General features: G+C 38.2%; 3 protein-coding genes across 5 annotated transcripts; 2 read left to right on the top strand and 1 right to left on the bottom strand.

Moving 5' to 3' along the window:
* The first annotated feature begins 2583 nt into the window (after positions 1 to 2583).
* Positions 2584 to 6095, top strand: LOC121504450 (uncharacterized oxidoreductase YtbE-like). 2 transcript variants are annotated; one of them, XM_041779208.1, is made up of 6 exons: positions 2584 to 2682; positions 3351 to 3659; positions 3899 to 4044; positions 4891 to 5030; positions 5136 to 5294; positions 5408 to 6095. In XM_041779208.1, exons 2-6 carry the CDS (start codon positions 3406 to 3408, stop codon positions 5585 to 5587), a joined length of 879 nt encoding a protein of 292 aa, XP_041635142.1. In that variant the 5' UTR covers positions 2584 to 2682; positions 3351 to 3405; the 3' UTR covers positions 5588 to 6095. The 2 variants fall into 2 exon arrangements, with proteins under 2 accessions (XP_041635142.1, XP_041635141.1); XM_041779207.1 differs by having other exon boundaries at positions 2622 to 2714.
* A 711-nt stretch (positions 6096 to 6806) lies between these two features.
* LOC121504451 (uncharacterized oxidoreductase YtbE-like) lies at positions 6807 to 9622 on the top strand. Of its 2 annotated transcripts, none has more exons than XM_041779209.1 (6): positions 6807 to 6899; positions 7824 to 8124; positions 8299 to 8444; positions 8662 to 8801; positions 8886 to 9044; positions 9159 to 9622. In XM_041779209.1, exons 2-6 carry the CDS (start codon positions 7880 to 7882, stop codon positions 9336 to 9338), a joined length of 870 nt encoding a protein of 289 aa, XP_041635143.1. In that variant the 5' UTR covers positions 6807 to 6899; positions 7824 to 7879; the 3' UTR covers positions 9339 to 9622. The 2 variants fall into 2 exon arrangements, with proteins under 2 accessions (XP_041635143.1, XP_041635144.1); XM_041779210.1 differs by lacking the exon at positions 6807 to 6899 and adding an exon at positions 6906 to 7214.
* Positions 9623 to 9667: 45 nt separating this feature from the next.
* On the bottom strand, positions 9668 to 17623 carry badb (BCL2 associated agonist of cell death b). The gene is made up of 4 exons (XM_041779211.1): positions 17485 to 17623; positions 16669 to 16818; positions 14304 to 14524; positions 9668 to 13783 (listed from the first exon to the last, which is right to left on the bottom strand). Exons 2-4 carry the CDS (start codon positions 16808 to 16810, stop codon positions 13646 to 13648), a joined length of 501 nt encoding a protein of 166 aa, XP_041635145.1. The 5' UTR covers positions 16811 to 16818; positions 17485 to 17623; the 3' UTR covers positions 9668 to 13645.
* Positions 17624 to 18514: the final 891 nt, after the last annotated feature.

Raw genomic sequence — 18514 nt, 5'->3', positions numbered from 1 at the left:
TTCCAGGTGGTCAAATCTCAAAACTACTAGCTATTTAAAAACTTTTTCAAGCCACTTTGGATCTAAAAAGTAATTCCCCCCAGAGTAAATGTTATAAAATGAAGACCAATCTTTATCCTTAGTTTGCATAATTTATTTTCACAGAGATCCATCTTTCCTACAGCATATCCAGGGTCATCCCGGCAAGGAATATCAATCCTCAATTCAGAGCAGCTCAGAATCTGGTTGTTTTGGTGTTTTTTCCTTTTTGATATAGTGATCATTTTAACAAATACATCCTGTCTTTTGTAGGGTTTTTAAAAGATAATCAATTACTAATAAAATGTTAAGTGCAAGCGAATCTCACAGAAATCTGCTGTTTTTCTTTCTGTTTGTTCTTGTCTGTCTGCATGGTGTGTGTTAAATCATGCCGTGTGCTCCTATGGGGGACATTAGTCTAACATTAACATTAAGCATTTACTATTTTGGAAAATCCAGACATGATGGAGTAGCATTTATGTTTTTCTTACAGGGTATGATCTCTGAACTGAACATCTCTCCTCCTGCTGTAATACTGATTGAGCACCTGTGCATCTGTACATACATGCTCTAACATATATGCATGAATTCACAGCTGCAGTAGAAAGAGGATAGACAAGAAGGCATCATGATAGTCTGGATCACACATAGAATCTCCTGCAGTCTACTTTAAATATGTTCTTTGGGCAGGCAGTGCACATGACATGTGCCAGGCCAAATGTTATAAAGGAACGGTCTACAGTTGTAATAGCTATTGATTTTCCTTTAAGATCAGTCAGTCTAAATAGTCAGTCAGTTGCAAGTGTAACCCAAATCACACCAGGAGTCACGGGATTGCCCAAGAGAATCCTGAAATCATATTTTCAATCAATGTGAATGGATAAACAGACCAGAGAAGTAAAACTTCTGGAGAGAAATCTTTATAAAAACAAGAACATAAACAAAGCTCCTCTCTCTCACGGTCTGAAGCCGAGGGTTTAATCTTTTTTTCAGGGTAATTTCATATGTTAACATGTATCAATATAATACTTCTTAAACTAAAAACACTAGCTTTTAAGGAGGGAATAGCCTATTACTATTGCTTGTGATGCCACTTGGCATGAAGTATAATAATAATAATAATAATAAAAAAAAAACAGAATAAAGTTTGACCTGAAGGTGGCGCCAGAAACATGGGGAACTGTTCAGAATCAACACAGTTCCAGTGCTGTCAAATGTCAAATTTGCACTGACATATGTGGTTTATGTTAATCTTGAAAAAAAAGAAAAAGTGTTCTGATAGGTTAAAGCAGTGGTCCTCAGATGATGTAACGAGGTACGCTGGTGTGTCAGAGTCAAGGTGTGCCTGGGGAATCTGCACAACCATGAATGATTACTAGGCTATACAGATGTTTTACATGTGTTTGCACTGGTACTTTTTTGATCCTATCACTGATTCAGATAAACGTTATTAAAATTCACATTATCACGCAGTATCACAAAAGTCTTTTAGAGAGCTAAAATTTTTCTGTGGAATTTTGGTTATTTTCTAACTGAACATATTGTGGATAATTTGGTGTAAAAATGCTTATTAACAGGCGCAAAAGTTGTGGGTTTTCTAGAACAGTTTGCTTTATTCAACAACTGTGAACAAGGCTGTTATAGCTGACATGTAAGCTGCAAACACAGATTTTAGAGCATATTTGTGTACGTCAGCTGTTCCCATGGTGTAGCATAGGGATCTCTAGGTGTTTACTGTGAATTTGAACAATGATGCATTATTACTACAACTATACATAAAAAATATAAATAAAGACAGTTTAAAGAGAAGATATGGCATGAATATGGAGATGGCGAGCCTTAAGATTTTGGATGGACCTTTTGGTTTATTTTCAAAATGTTTATTAATTCTTTTAATGCCTAAATCTGTTACAAATAGGTCATATTTCCTTTGATTTCATAGCATATGCCTATCGAAAGGTAGGTAAAATTCGGTTACTGTTTTATTAATACTACTACTACTACTACTACTACAACTTCAGGGCCCACTACTTTAGTAATAATGATAATAATAATAATAATAATAATAATAATAATAGAGTTTTTATTTCTGTCTTTTAGTGTTACATAATTCCCAATGGTGTGACACAAAGGCCTCAAAGAAAAGTAATCCTTTGTCCACTAACCTCCAATAACTCCTAGTTTATTCCTGACTCCTCATATTTAAATAGCCTAACAATTCAGGCAAACCTTTTACTCCCTTTATTGAATACTAAATGGAGTGACAAGAACTTCAACACGCGTACGTTTATTTTGGTCTTTGCATGACGGTTGATTCGCGCCTTCCGGTGACTTCTTTAATTTGCTTGTTTTCCTCCAATCAGAGGCGTCAGAGCTGGCGTCACCATGGTGACACCGAAAACTTACTAGCCTGCCACGTCACTGTCAGTGCAACAAAATTGTTTGTTGTGAGGTTGAGGGTAGTCTGGGGAAATGAGAATATAAAGCAGTGCTCGAATTTCTAAAATAATTTGGTTTAATGAATAGAATTTAGTTTAATGTAATTATGTATCTATTTTCCTAAAGGAAATAGTGAAGTCTCCACTTCAGCATAGTGGGTGGCGGTAATGCATCCTTAAAGTTGGATGCAACCCGCCATTAATCAAAAAGAAGAAGAAGAAGCCTGTAAGTGCACCACGTGCAGTAGCATGAGGAAGGTTGTAAACTTTTTTCTGTTTATAGGCTAAAGTTACAAATACGGAGACATGTGCTGTCTACGCGGGGCTTGCTCCATGAACTTTTTCTTTAAATTATGAATGAGAGGATCTGTTGATAATATGTTAATTCTTTAGTAATGGCGTTGCCCTCGTAACGTGTTATCGTGTATCATACCATACCGTCAACATTTGTAGTGATTTACACGCATAGCTTTGCTTTGCTTTCTGAAGTCTCAGTCTTATGTTTGTCGTGTTAAGAATTTTATCAGATTTTAATAATTAAACCGGGCTGAAAGGCAACATAATCCTTCAAGTATGTGTCCAACTTCAGCTACATTTACATTTTTACTTGCTAAGAAATCACCCATTTTCTCTATAACCTCTCTCTGAAGCGTGCTGAGCAAACATAGAGGAAGGGATCCGATAGGTCAGATGTCTCCCTCCTCCTCTACTTTTCTACTACTAATCTGGTCTTTGAACATAATTTACACAATCAGGGCATCTTTACTCAATGCCCCCACACTTTGACATTCCTCTGTTGTAGTAAAAGGGGGTTCATAAAATCTGTAGAAACAGCCTTCCTTTTAAACAATCCTTTGTATTTTTCCTTTTAACATTACTTCTTTCCTTTATCAGGCTCAGGAAGACAATCGACAAAACAGGCTACAGAGATAAAGCTGAATCTGATCAGATGTCGTCCTCCTCCTACTCCACCAACCCTTCTGTCCTCCTAAATACGGGGGTTCATATGCCCATCTTGGGTTTGGGGACCTACAAGTTGACAGCTCCTGAAGATGTCTACCGAGCCGTGGATGCAGCACTGGTTGCAGGTTATCGCGCCTTTGACAGCGCAGCTGTCTACGATAATGAAGCTGAGATGGGCCGAGCCCTGAAGGAGCTCCTGCCCAAACATGGCTTAACCAGAGAGGACGTTTTTATAACCAGGTGAGATCATATACAGCGTGTTCCAAAAGACAACAGCAGGACAATATATGAGTAACCTTGGGTATTGTAGCATAGGCAGAATATTTTGCTTTAGTGGTATTATGAACACCCTAAGTAGTGCTTAATGATAAACATAATTAAATACAGGCTTTTGGAAACTATATATTTTTCAAGCTCAACTCCCAAAGGGACACTGCCCAATTCTCAGCAACCCTCCACTCTCCCCTTCTCCCCCCCAGTAAGTTGGACCCAAACGATCAGGGTGAGAGAGCCCTAGAAGGAGCCCTTCGAAGCCTTTCTCAGTTGGATTTGGGTTACATTGACCTCTACCTGATTCACTGGCCTGGCACAAAGGGTCTGGATGTGACTGACCAACGCAACCCAGGTAAAGACTCAAGATCATATTAAAGTCAGAGGCAAAAATGTCTTTAATTTCTCTTCTTTTTACTTTTCTACACATTGTTTGAGATGACCTTCTGTTCATTTTGCAAGCAGTTCTAAAAGATGATTATGTGCTCTGGATGCTTAATGCCAAAGCTAATCACAAGTAATGGTATGAATCATCATTTAACAGGTAAACTGGAGTCATAAAGACAGGATAGACAAGCACATTACTCCCTAGCCTCGCTGAAAAATTAGGTATTGAATAGATTTGGACTTTTATGATTGTGTTTCCCCTGTTAACGTCTGAGACCATAGAATACACTTGAAATATGAAATCACGACTGCCATAAAGTAACATTATGCACATTCATTCATTTCCAATTAAATACTAAGCCAAATACTGGTATATAATTTACACCACAATAAGCTTCTAGGTGCCAAATAATGCATCTGTTAAAGAATATCAATTAACAAAGAGAAATCTGTAGGGGTGCATTTTCAACCAAACAGGGCCTGCTTGTGTTAAAGGCCCCCATGTAGCATCAGACTCAGTGGAGCTGCAGTGTCTGCACCGTATGTAGTTATGCCGCCACCATGCACACTCAGCGTCAGAGACAAGAACGCAAGCGAAAGACCAAGTTAGATATACCATGTGTTTTTTTTCATGTTTTGAAACTTTAGACATCAACAGTGAAACAACAAATCATTTACATAAAAAATAAACATAAATTTACTCTATGCTTTCACAAATTTTACAAGAATTTTAGAAAAATGATTCAACCTCTTCACAATGCTGTTGTGATTGATTGACACTGATTATGAAGTCCTACTTAATATTTGATTTCAGGCAACCGAGCACAGAGTTGGGCCACACTGGAGGAGCTGCACACCCAGGGGAAGCTGAAGGCTATCGGAGTATCAAACTACACACCAGCACACATGAAGGAGCTGATGAAGAGCTGCAAAACTCCTCCTGCAGTGTTGCAAGTAAAATCAATGATATTGAACAGTGGACAGATAATAGAATCTAGAAGTGATTAATGTTCACCTTTTGTTAGAGCCATGGCAGAAAGTAGTTTCCTTTTTTTCCAGGTAGAGTTTCACCCACACTTTTGTCAGACAGAGCTGAGAAAAGTGTGTGAGGAGTATGGAGTTTGTTTCCAAGCCTACTCCTCCTTAGGGAAAGGAGCACTGGTCACTGATCCTGTAGTCATGGAGGTTGCAGAGAACTGTGAACGTACACCTGCACAGGTAAACACGGACAGCTTCTTGATTAACATATTTTATGCCACCCTCATCAGCTCAGTGATTAATGAAGAACACTTCAAGCAAACTAAACATTCAAGTTTTTTGCTCTCTTTTAGGTACTTTTGCGCTGGGCTGTGCAGCAGGGCATCCCAGTGCTCCCCAAGTCATCAAATCCACTAAGGATTAACGACAATGCAAGGATTTTTGACTTCACTCTCAGTAACACAGACATGGACAGACTTTCAGCTTTGGACTGTGGGCACAAATACTGCAGGGATGCATCACAAATAGTTTGATTCATCAGTTGTCAGGCAAACATCACATGAAGTCTCTTCTCTGTTGCTGTTCTCCAGTTCTTATTATTCAGTAAATACTGGTGGGAAACTGCCACCATAAAAAGTTGAAAAAAGACAGCTTATGCAAAAATGTTATTGTGTTACCAGTAATTTATAAGCTCAGGTTTGCACCTTAAAGTAACATTTTGAACCACACTGACTAATAATTTCCTTTATTTACTTCTACCCATGTGCTTCTGAAACAGTGAGATGTACTGCCTGCCTTTTGTTCTTCACAAATCTGTTAATGTGCCATCATTCACATTGCATTTCAATTTTGGTAGTGTCTCTTTTTTTTGTCCTGCAAAATATCATGTGGCTTTTTGAGCTGTGCATTTCTTATTTGAACTGACAGACTCACTGCACATGCACAATGCAAAATTATGACTTTGGAATCAAATTTTTAAAATGGATTAATAAGGAAAGCTTGTATCTTAAAACACTTGTATTAAAAATATGTGGCTTCTAATTAATTTTCTTTCGCCAACTTCACTTTCAAGTAACATGCTGCCAACAGCGTTGCCAGTTTTAGTTGCCTAAAGATTGGCTGGGTTTGACGAATTCCCGCCTTCAGTCGCTGTGAGCTTCTTTATTTATTTTTTATTTGATTTTATCTTATTTTTTTCACACATGTTGTATTTAACATTTTTTCATTTATAATTTATGTCAATCAAATACAGTATAACAAAAATACAATGAGAGCTAAAACACAGAGTCAAAGACAAAAACACCATAAGCTAATAATGATATAAAAGATATAGAATACATAAATAAAATATATTAATCTGAAAGACAAGGTGACATAGATAAAAACAGGATGACAACAAATAAATATATACATTTCTCAATTTGAACAGTTATGCTGTACTCTCAGATGCTTATGCCAAGGAATATATTAAAAATGCGTCAGATTTCATTAAATAACAGGGTGTTTACCAAATACATTTGTGTAATTTTCTAAAAATATGATACATTTTCTATTCTCTATTAGAGTCAGGGAGTTGTAGAGACTTGAATTCAATCAGAAAATGAGGGAAAACCCGGTTTAAAGCCTAAAAATCTTTGCTACTGAATAAAAAAATCCCTAACAAAGCTAGTATGTTATTACGATAACATGAGCGTCTTTCTTTAGCTAGATCACAGTCCAATCAGATACGTCAGAGCAAGTATCACTGGCGACGCTACAGTCCGCTCAAGCTGTCACATGACTGTCAGCTGACCACGTGGAGCGGATAAGAGCAGTTGTAAACAGTCCTCACATTTGGAGTTACCGGTAGGGTTACGTTGTCCTTTTTATCTCATTAAGTCATGTATTGTTGACTAGAAGACAGCACGTTTACGTTAATAGCATTAACATTTAAAAAGAAAAGGCTTAAAGGGCCTTAGTTGCACACATTAAGATGTTCACCTAGCCTAGCTACGTGGTTGTGTCTGTACTCTGCCACTGACGATTCATTGTCTTTTAAAAACTGTAGCATCATTGTTCTTTAGTTAAAACTAGGGATGAACCGAGTCCCATTTTAACATCACTTTCAGCTAATACCCATCCTCTTTAGAGTGGTGCAGGAATGAGTCCTGAAACGGGGAGGTAAGTTAGCATTTTAGCACTTCCGGTTCCCTCGTCTGAAATTCTATGGGAGTTTTAAATGAGTTTTTGGTTAAATGCCTGAACGTTAACCTTAACGTCGTATCCTACAACATGAAATACATTTGAAACGTACTCCACCTTTGAATTGTGTATTTTTTTCACGTCTTTGATTTAACAAATAAGCAGAATAAAATAGAGGATAATTCATTTTTATTATTGTAAAACACGCACACACACACACACACACACACACATATGCATATGCATATGCAATGCTGACATCTATTTAATCAAACTGCTGAATCAATTAAGAGCATTTTACTCAGCAGAAGTTAGACAAACTGTTTCATAGCCAAGCACGCGAGAAAATGCTGGCATGGTGGGAGCATTATAAAATAAAATGGTATTTGCTGTTGGTTAAAATGTGATTTTAAACATTGGTTTTTGACCATAATTTACACAATCAGGGCATCTTTATTCAAAAACATTATGACACTTTGGCATTCCTCCATATTAGTGAAAAGGGGTTCATAAACCTTAGAGAAACAGCCTTCCTTTTAAACAATCCTCTTTATTTTTCCATCTAACATTACTCCTCTCCTTGATCAGACTCAGGAAGACAAACTCATCAGAACAGGCTAACAGAGAAAGGTGAATCTGGTGAGATGTCTTCCTCAACCAACCCTTCTGTCCTCCTAAATACGGGGGTTCATATACCCCTCTTGGGTTTGGGGACCTACAAGTTGACAGCTCCTGAAGATGTCCACCGGGCCGTGGATGCAGCACTGGTTGCAGGTTATCGCTCCTTTGACAGCGCAGCTGTGTACCGTAATGAAGCTGACTTGGGCCAAGCCCTAAAGGAGCTCCTGCCTAAATACGGCTTAACCAGAGAGGATGTTTTCATAACCAGGTGATGTATATAAGCGCATCTTTTGCTCCATGCCTTCTTGTATAGTACCTGACAGTAAACATGTGGATGGAGTATTAGTGTGGTCATGCATAAGTGCAAATTCTCCAAGTTTGGCCCCCAAAGGCAAAACTGTTCAGTCCTCAACAACCTCCCTCTTATTATTTCTCCCTTTAGTAAGCTAGGCCCCAAGGATCAAGGTGAGAAAGCCTCGGAGGGAGCCCTTCACAGCCTTTCTCAGCTGGATTTGGGTTACATTGACCTCTACCTGATCCACTGGCCTGGCACACAGGGGATGGATGTGACTGACCAACGCAACCCAGGTAAATAGTTTAAAAAAGAGTCACAAATATAACTGAAATCTTTTATTCTATGTCAGCATTTCTATTAGAATTAAAGTGTTTAAAGTCACACTTTGCTTTATAAATTAATAATCTGCTATGGAAGAGGTTTGATTCAATCTGTCCTCTGACTCACCCTGTTATGTAGTTGTAATCTAGTAACAGTCGTAATGTCATCCTGATTAATATTTGATTCCAGGCAACAGAGCTCAGAGTTGGGCCACACTGGAGGAGCTGCACGCCCAGGGGAAGCTGAAGGCTATCGGAGTATCAAACTACACACCAGCACACATGAAGGAGCTGATGGAGAGCTGCAAAACTCCTCCTGCTGTGCTACAGGTAATATGTACAACAAAGCAATGTGCAAAAAAAGTACAAATATTGATTGCATATTTTCAAAGAGTATTTTTGTTTTTCCCTCAGGTAGAGTTTCACCCACAGCTGTGCCAGACAGAGCTAAGAAAAGTGTGTGAGGAGTATGGAGTATGTTTCCAATCCTACTCTTCCTTAGGGAAAGGAGAGCTCATCAGTCACCCAGTAGTCGTGGAGGTGGCAAAGAACTGTGGACGCACACCTGCACAGGTAAATGCAAAACAAAGAGCTTTTTTATCAACATATTTTTCTGCCAATCTCTCATTTACTTATATTTTTCGCAAAGAAACTTTGAAAGCATTCAAGTCTTTTGTTGTCTTGTAGGTGCTCTTGCGCTGGGCTGTTCAGCAGGACGTCCCAGTGCTCCCCAAGTCATCGAATCCTGACAGAATAAAAGACAATGCCAAGATTTTTGACTTTGCACTGAGTGACTCAGATATGGACAGACTTGCAGCTCTGGACTGTGGGCACAAGTACTGCTGGGATGCATCACAAGTGGTTTGACAGACCCCTACTGTCACAGACTGTCCTCTTTGAACGTGGCTGCTCTTCAGACCTGTCAAACAGGAATGCCATTGTGAGAAAACACTAACGAACAAAGTGGGTGTTCAGATAGAGCTACATCTGTAAATCAAGTTTGTCTGCATTGCCAGAACATTTCACAGAACAAATGAACCTCGCTACTGTTGAGTTGATTCAGGTAGAAGTTACTCTCACCATGTATTAATCATATGAGGTCTCAGTTTCCGAACTGATTAAAAGTCTGTGATTAAAAAACTTTCACTAATTATGAATGTCTTCAGAAGAATCACAAAAGAGGCTCACTTTAAAACCACTCTTAAAATTATTTATTCAGGACATCATAAACCAGAAGTTTTACAGCTGTAGAGAAAATTCATTTACAAAGTCATTGAAAAACAAAAAGGAATTCAACAAAAAAGAAGCAATTGTTAGAATTAAATTATCTCCACATATCTCCACTTTCAAGTAATATCAAGGATGGTAGCAAAACTCCAGGTGCCCATGCAGCTTTATCATCTAAGGTGTGTTTACAGCCACAAATATCTGAGTCAGAACCCATTAAATGGGATGGCTATTTAAGAGAAAAAGACTGCATTAGCCATGATAATGTTTTCTTTTTTGTGTCAGTAAACACACCTCTTTTGTTATGTGCTTTTTCTATCAAAATGTGACAGTGAGCTGTAATGTTTAAGGCGGTAGTTGGGCAAACAGACAAGGCTGGCTATGTGGTGCCACATCACAGGTTACAGCATGTTCAAGGCAGTTTAGAGCAATCATATGCTCATAAATTCCAGCTGAACTTTATTTTCCAAGAGAGAGTAAAGCATTTCTATCTGGTTCCAAGCTCTCAACACCATGATTATATTCTCTGCTAAGATGATTCAGTCTTGTGTCAACGAAGAGGTGCAGGTCTGCTGGGAGGGCTTCTTCACTACTTTGTCACTTCTCATTCTGACAGCAAAATTAGTCTAAACCATTCCTGTTTATTCTATCACTATGTTTGAGAACTACAAAGGCTGTGAAGGTTCAGTTACTTTTTTCAGGTAAGTTATTTTTATGTATCAGCATCAGTCTAACTGTATGAAAAGTTTTGGGAGCTTTGCGCCAGGTACTTAAAAAGAGTCAGAAATGGTTTAAGTCAAAAATGTTAAACAGTCAGGTTGATGCACACAGCACCATAAGAAAGGGTAGACAAATGGTGGTGCCACTCTGATTGTCTTAAGAATTCTGATTTAAAAATGTTTCTTCCCTATGTTTATGAAAGTATGGAAGCCTATTTCGCCAAATACAAAAAGAAAAAAAAGGGTAAAGTTTAAGCAATTCTAAAAAAAAAGAAGAAAAAAAAATCCTAAATTGTAATTATGAGATAAAAAGTTGAAATTATGAGATAAAGTCATTTCATAGCGTTGACTGTTTAATCTCATAATTCTGACTTTAAATCTCGTAATTTGACATTTTTTAGTCATAGTTTTGGATTTTTATCCTCATAATCTTGTTTTTCTATATCATTATTATGAATTATCTCATAATTATGATTTTCTTCATAATTATGATTTTTTTGGTCTCAATTTGGACTATTATCTCAATTATGACTTTTTATCCCCTAATTTCAACTTTTTATCTCCTAATTTTGACTTTTTTCCATCATAGTTTTGACTATCTCGTAATAAGGACTTTTTATCTCATAGTTAAGACATTTTATTTCATGTTACTCTAATCTTAATTCCAATTTTTTATCTCAGAATTTTGACTTTTTATCTCATAATTGTGACTTTTTTTCCCCTCATAATTTTGACAAATTATCTCATAATAATGACTTTTTATCTCAATTTTGACTCTTATCTCAATTACGGTTTTTAAAAATCTCATAATTATGACCTTTCACCTTTTCACATTGTTCTTTTTTTAGTGTCAGAAATGGGCTTCCATATAAGGGACTGAAAAAGAGAGAATAAAATATTTTGTGTCAAGACAATGCAAATGCAGCCCCGTAGCCTGCAGACCCACGTACATCACAAAAACAGCCCTACCACTTTGGAGGACACGAGTAAGACACAAGAAGAACAAACCTTTTACCATTTTCCATAATCACATATCAATATAAAAGTCAAGCATAGCCTAATGAATATACCAACATGAATGGCAGCTCTAACTGTAGTTAGAAATCAATCTTATGAATAGTACAATTTCCTTAAAGGTCATATTTTAAGCATTATGTGCCAACTTATCAAAAGATTGAATGTAATAATCACGAGCAATCCTCCACTAATTCTTAACAGACAGAGATCCCATTGTATTCACATCTAAGTGCAGATGACAGTAACACCCTGCATAAAAAATCCAGCTTGGCTGGAAACAGATTTTCCAAACACCCATTGCAAACAGTTTGGAAAAAAAATTGTGTTTAAAATCTAGAGATGTTAAAATGCCATTTTTCTCCTGCCGATACCGAATGCCCCTCTGATATCAGTGAGTTACAGAAATAAAGTTTAAACTTTCCGACAGCTTAGCCTTAAAGCTCCTGTGAAGAACTGAGTGGACAATTTTGATGACCCCTGTGGACAAAGGGGGTGTCTTTAATACCTCTGTGGAGATGTCTATGTGTGTAACTAGTGCTTTCAGAGAAAAAAACAACCTCATCTTCCTGCCTTTTAACTGTCAATCGTATCACACACTCTCAGTCTTAGGTGTGAAAAAATCGACAACACTCTGAGACTTCCAGGAGCAGTGATTACAGTATTAAATATTATAAATGAGCAATTATAAGTAGTGTCACAGATGGTCTTGCTGCTTTTGTAGATCCCACAAGGCCTTCCATATCCACCTTAAAAAAATCCTCACAGGAGCTTTAAGAAAAAAGCCAATCACTAGCACCTTTGAGGTTATCAGTGACCTCTCAAATGACTATATTGATCACTCACAGATGTTAGATCACTGGCAGTATCGGTCAGAGGCATTTCAAATACTGATATCAGAGCAACTCCATTCAGATCCTTACTGTTGTCTTTAGTGCGACTCTTTGTAGTTCATCTTCTGTAAGCACTGGCTACTGACTGAACGGGCGCAAAGGCTCAGCTTCCAGCAGCTAATTCATCCTAACCCACATCTTTAAATATGCACGTAACATTAATCACAACAGCCATGGATTGTACACAGCCTATTGCTAGGTTTGCCAAAATCATTGAAAAGCACAGTCACTTTGTAATATAAGAACTTGTAAAATAAAATTCTTGCTAAATCACATATTTTGCAACTTCCCACTCGCCCATTTGATAAAATATTAACAAAAATATTTACACTTAAAAATTCAAAGTCTGCTTTTTTGCTCATCCAAGGATTTAAAAAGATATATTCATATTGGTTTGTGCTTTTATATGTATGTTTAATTTTATATTCTTTAGATAGAATATAACCCTGAAGTTTTACAAAAGATATTTTTTCTGCATCAGAGATTGTCCTTGTACAAGATTGTTCTTCTTTTGATTATTTCAGATATAAAGCAGTTTGTGATAGTCAAGTACTGTGGTTGAAATATTGTACTGTCTTGCAGGTAGCAGAGCAGGAAGCTGGAAAAGGCCCTAGTTGAATACTTTAAAAAATCCTTCCTTTTAAAACACCTCCTCTGTTGCCTGCAGATTGTTTTGGCACACATACACAGCGGTCTTCATTAGCTTGTGCTCATCAGCTTTTGGAGTAACACAAGCAATCCTAAGACACTAACATTTCCTGATTAAAAACAAACAAAAAATGAGGAAGGAAATTCTAACAGCATACAAGGTAGCCTCAGGTGTTTGGATTTTGGAGCACAAATCTCGCCTATACAGTTTGTTGCATATTTTTAATAGGCGAGGCAGCTAAAATAGTTAGCATTTTTAAAGTTGTCTTCACATGAACTGGTCTTTGTGTGATCTCTTCTCTCTTGGTCCATCATTTCATCCGGTCTCTGGGGTTCTGACAGCTTGCAGTCTATCCTCATGCTTGACTGACTATCACCCTTTCACAGTAGGCTGCCCAACAATATCATTAACATCACAACCAACACAAATACAAAAAAATCTATTCAGATGTAGTTAGCAATGATGTATAAAATGACAAGGGTCCGGCACAGTCATACCTTTGTGTTTGGCTCTCTCTCTTTTTGATCAAACTGTTCTTTTTTCTCTCTGCTTAGAGCAGATCTCATTCTTCTCATCGCTATTGTTCTCTTCATTTTCCAGTTGCTTTCTATTATTTCCATCAATTCATCTGTTCCTTGGGCTTTGTATCACACAGGTTTCTTCTCTCAGTGCTTACTCAGTGCGGCTGGTGTGGTTTTCATGGTGGTTATTTTCTCCCTCCATCTCCTGGTGACTGAAGAGGTAGCTCCACCAGCTCTTAGAGTGGTGCATTTGTTTGGCTGGCCCGGGATTTCTCACCTTTTTCATCTCCTGCATGAAATAAACACAGTGATAAGTTAAAAATGTGCATGTGTCCTACTCAGGATGGAATGCTAAAATGCTAAAGTAACATAACTTTGGTACCCTTTAAAAACAAGAGAATCTGGCAGCTTCTGATTTTTAACCACTATCGCTCAACTAGCAAGTGGAAAAGATCATCAGGTATTAATATTTGTGAAGATATTTGAAGGGGTAAAATGTTATCTTTGACTGTCTTAGCATTAACATTAGCATTTCAACACTTTTTAGTTTGTATTACAATAAGTCACTATCCAGACAGGTGGCCATAAAATAATAACATATTTATGTCCAGATATTATAAATTACCTGGACACCAGGAGAACCGTACTACACTATTATAACAGTGTCACCAAGTTCTGCCTGAGTGACAACATCAGAGGATGACAGCTGCATTATGAATGTGGTCAACTTTCCCCTTCAGTCTAGCCACACCATTCACAACTTGTCACCACTACATCTGTCCTTCCATCCCCTGATCCCTCATTCTCACCCCTTTGTCTAGCAGGCTGTCGAACTCGTCGCTCATCCTTCGGAGCTGCCGACCATATTTTTGGGCTGCCCACAAGGCAGGTGGAGCCGATTTTGACCGTCCCCTGAATGGGGCTCCGTCGGTGGGGGTGCCAGCCTCTTCTTCCCCCCTGGCCTGGAGCTCTTCATCTTTGGAGACAGTGTAGGCATGGGACTCTGAGTTCAGCCTGATTCGACCGATCCCTGCATGGGAGAGACAAAGATGAGATGATGCTTCACAAGAGCAGGAGTAGATCGACAAAACAGAACCCAATGGTTATCACTGAAACAACGGGTTAAATCAGTGTTACTCAGCCCTGCTCAACCAAAGAGCCAAAAAGTTGAAAAAAAAAAATATATATATATATGCAAGAGCCACAGTCAAATGGGGGAAAGTGGTGAAAATGGGTTAAGTGGCAATAAAAATAAAGTGGCAAATTGGCAAAAATGGGTAAAAAGGGGCAAAATTGGCATAAAAATGCAAAAACTGGGTATCCATCTAGCCATCCATTTTCTATACCACTTATCCTGTTGGGGTCACAGGGGACTGGAGCCTATCCCAGCTGTCATAGGGTGCAGAAAAACTGGGTCAAAAATGGGAAAAAAAAGCAGCAAAAATGTATTAAAAAAGGGAGCTACAGGTGGCAAACATGGTCAAAAAGCGGTAAAAGCATGAAATAATGTGTGAAAAATGACTTAAAGGGGTAAAAAGCAGCAGGAGTGGCAAAAATGGGGAAAAAGTGGCATTCAATGGCAAAAGACAGCTTAAATGGGGGAGATGTGGCAAAAAAAATGGCAAAAGGGGGGAAAAATTGCAACTAGCAAAAAGCAGGATAAAAGAAGAAAAACTGATTAAAAAAAGAACAGGGCCAAAAATAGGATAAAGTGACAAAAATGGTCCAAAAGTGACAAAAAGAAGCGGCATAAATGGGCTTAAAAAGCAGAAAAATTGATTAAAAATTACCAAAAAGGGAAAAAAAAGGGGGGGGGATTGCAAATAAAGGCACTGGAAATATAAACAAAAAATAAACGCTGACAATTAAAGCCACCTGCACACGAGTGGGAAACAAACTGACTAATGTAGCTTGCAACGGAAAATTTCTGAGGTCATTTTTTTTTTTTTTTTTTTTTTTTGGGCCTTTTCATGCCTTTATTTGATAGAGGATGGACAGTGGATAGACTCGGAAATGGGGAAGGGAATGGGTAGATGCATGCGGTAAAGGACCACAGGCCAGATTCGAACCTGTACATGGGTAGCGCCTTAAACCACTCGACCATCTGCGCTCTCCTCTGAGGTCAAATTTGACCTTTTTTAAGGTTTCCAGAGCAAAAAACATTTCAAATCCAGACACAGAAAAGCCACAAATCATCACACAAGAGCCACATGTGGCTCAAGAGCCACACGGTGAGTATAACTGGGTTAAATAATGTAAGATAAAATACAAATAGCACCACTCTGCTAGTCTAAATTGATCTTAATGTTGGCTACATGCAAAATTTCAGCTTTCACTAGCAATACAATCTCTTACTATGCACAGAATATTGAAATGAAAACAAAAAATTACATATTTATTATGTTAAAAATGAGAGAAAAGAGAAAACAGCCAAGCTCTCCGTGTTTTAAAATCAGTAAATGATGAAGTAGGGAATAAATGCTCAGTTAGGGATGCACAATATCATCAGCATGATACCAATATCAACAGATTTAACCTTTAACAGTTAATTGTTTGTATTGGCAGATACTAGATTTCTACCAATATTTACAACCAATACTTTGGCCATAAAATCTGCCTTTATCAGCAGTGAATGTCAGCCTTATAATCAAGTAAGTGGAGTAAGTAAGTGGAGCATCATTCCTTGCACTTAAAAGTGTGTTTTCAGGACTGATATTTGTTAATTTATTCATCCTCAAATTGTATTTCAGGTCTGAAGTGAATTTCATTTAAATATCCCAATCGGCTACAATATCAGATATTCCTAGGCTCAAGATAGATAGACTCCACCATTATAACACTTACTATTTCATCAGCAGAGAGACACTATGTCAATGTTAAAATTTTAGTAAACTGTAATTATAAGCTGATTAATCAAAATTAATGAAAATTGATGGGGATCTCCATAAAACTACATAACAAGCTAACAGCTTATCCACAAGTTAGACATCACAAAAACGTGCTGACATTAAGATCACGTTTTACTTACCAGGCAAAAGTAAATAAATGTGGCCATAAAGTAAGATAAGCATGATAACTTGAATGCCATCTGGCATGCCTTGTGGTTAAAGATGCTCAGACATACTTAGGGCATGGTTAGCAAATAAAAAGTAAAGCCACTCTGGTGTTTCCTACCTGCGTTTCTGAACTCAGGTAGCGTAAGCTTGTGTCGTTGGGGAACATGCTGCTCTTCCACAGTTGATGATTGGTTATTTTCTCCTTCCTTTACCTCCTCTGACTCGGACTCACTGTCTGAAATGGTGAATTTTGCAGCCATCGTGACATCTGCAAAAGTAAGTAAAAAACACACATCAACACAAACACCATACCGCAAATGATGACAGTGCAATGTCCAGAAATAGATCCACGAACTGCGCACAAAGCAAAGCAGTGAGTTTCCGACTAGGAGTAGTGACTGTCAGTGTTAACCTGCACTTGACCTGTCTAAGTGAACAAGGAGAGGCATAACCATGCCGCCCTGGCACATAAAATGACCAAAACAAAAATGTATTTCTTTGCACCTGTGTTATGATGTTCCACTGTGTGGTAGCTAACTGTAGTTTACAGTCAAACATCACATAAGCTAATTATTCAAGAATCATAAAATGGCATCATCTATTGTACTGCTGATGCTGCCCTAACCTAACACACCCAGCAGGATATCTTTTCTCCTAGCTGTCCCTGATATTAGCCAGTCCAAAGGTAATCACGGTGTAATAACCACCGAGATAACCGACTTGTTTTGACAAAACAGTCCCATAAATGATAGCACTTGCCGTTACATCGCATCTACAGCCGCCAACACACCTTCTTCGGTCAAAACACCGACTCGTCTGTTTTGTTGTTGTTGACTGAAGAGGACAAAAGAAACTTCCTAGAGGGCGGAAGCTGCCGAGTGGCTGTATAAACTAACGAAGCTTGTAACAAAGGAAAATGAAAAGTTTTCCTTACCCGAAATCTTGGTATTTTAAGTCCAGAAAGTTCGAATGTGTCTTTAGTCGGCCTCGTGCGGCCGCAGCTGTTGTTTTTGTTATCGGCGACTTGTCTTTTTACTGTACAACACAGTTTAGCTCCGCGCTCACCCAATCGCTGCGCGTCAGTGCACCGCCGCTGCGCGCTGACGTCACTGTTGCGAGCTAGGACTGGGCTGGGGCTTTGTTTGTCTCACAGGCTTACCGTAAATCACAGAGCAGTGGCGAAGCAGGATTTGGACAGATGTCCGGTAAATGAAAAGCCATTCGTATTAGTTTACTTATGTTCACATTTATGTAAGAGAGTCCCACTGTTTGAAACAACCGATATAAGGACAAATGTTGAATCACAAAAATAGCTTAAATTATCAGGAGCATGCCTATAAAATAATCTACTAAAAATAGGGCAGCAAGAAAAAAACGATGAGTTAGTGTGATGCCAATTTCTGTATGCAGTTCTGACCCAGACCTGGGTCTAATAAGGTGTTTTTGATTGCATGAAAACATTTTTCAGCTGAAGGAACCATAGACTTTCTGCCTATGTTAAGGTAAATAGTTAAATGAAAATGAATTAATGATATTTTTTTCTGGTTTTGACCTTGTAAAGAGCAGCTGACTAAATAATGAGAGAGACAATATTAAGAACCTGTCAGGGTTTGAAGCATGTTTGATTTTCCTGCACACATTTGTGTCATCCCTCTACTTTTATTCTCCTCCCTTGTGAAGGGGTTAAAAGACCAGTCAAAAGAAAATACACAAGGAACAGAGAGCCCAGGTTATGCAACAGCTATGTGAGAATTTCTGATGATAAAGCTGATAAGGAAAGGGTGGGACAAGAAACAGCAGGCATAAAAGGGTAAACACAATGACCTCAGAAATATGTTGGCTGTCCATACTGCATATAAATGAGAGACAGTGGACAGACTTTCCAGTTTAAGGTTCCTGGGAACCTACATCTGACAATCTCACGTGAATTACCAGCGCTACTTCCTCACTGCACATGTGCCTGC

The sequence above is a fragment of the Cheilinus undulatus genome, linkage group 22 (assembly GCF_018320785.1).
Source record: "Cheilinus undulatus linkage group 22, ASM1832078v1, whole genome shotgun sequence".
In the NCBI taxonomy this organism is placed as follows: domain Eukaryota; kingdom Metazoa; phylum Chordata; class Actinopteri; order Labriformes; family Labridae; genus Cheilinus; species Cheilinus undulatus.
This window is presented reverse-complemented; position numbering and strand designations above follow the sequence as displayed.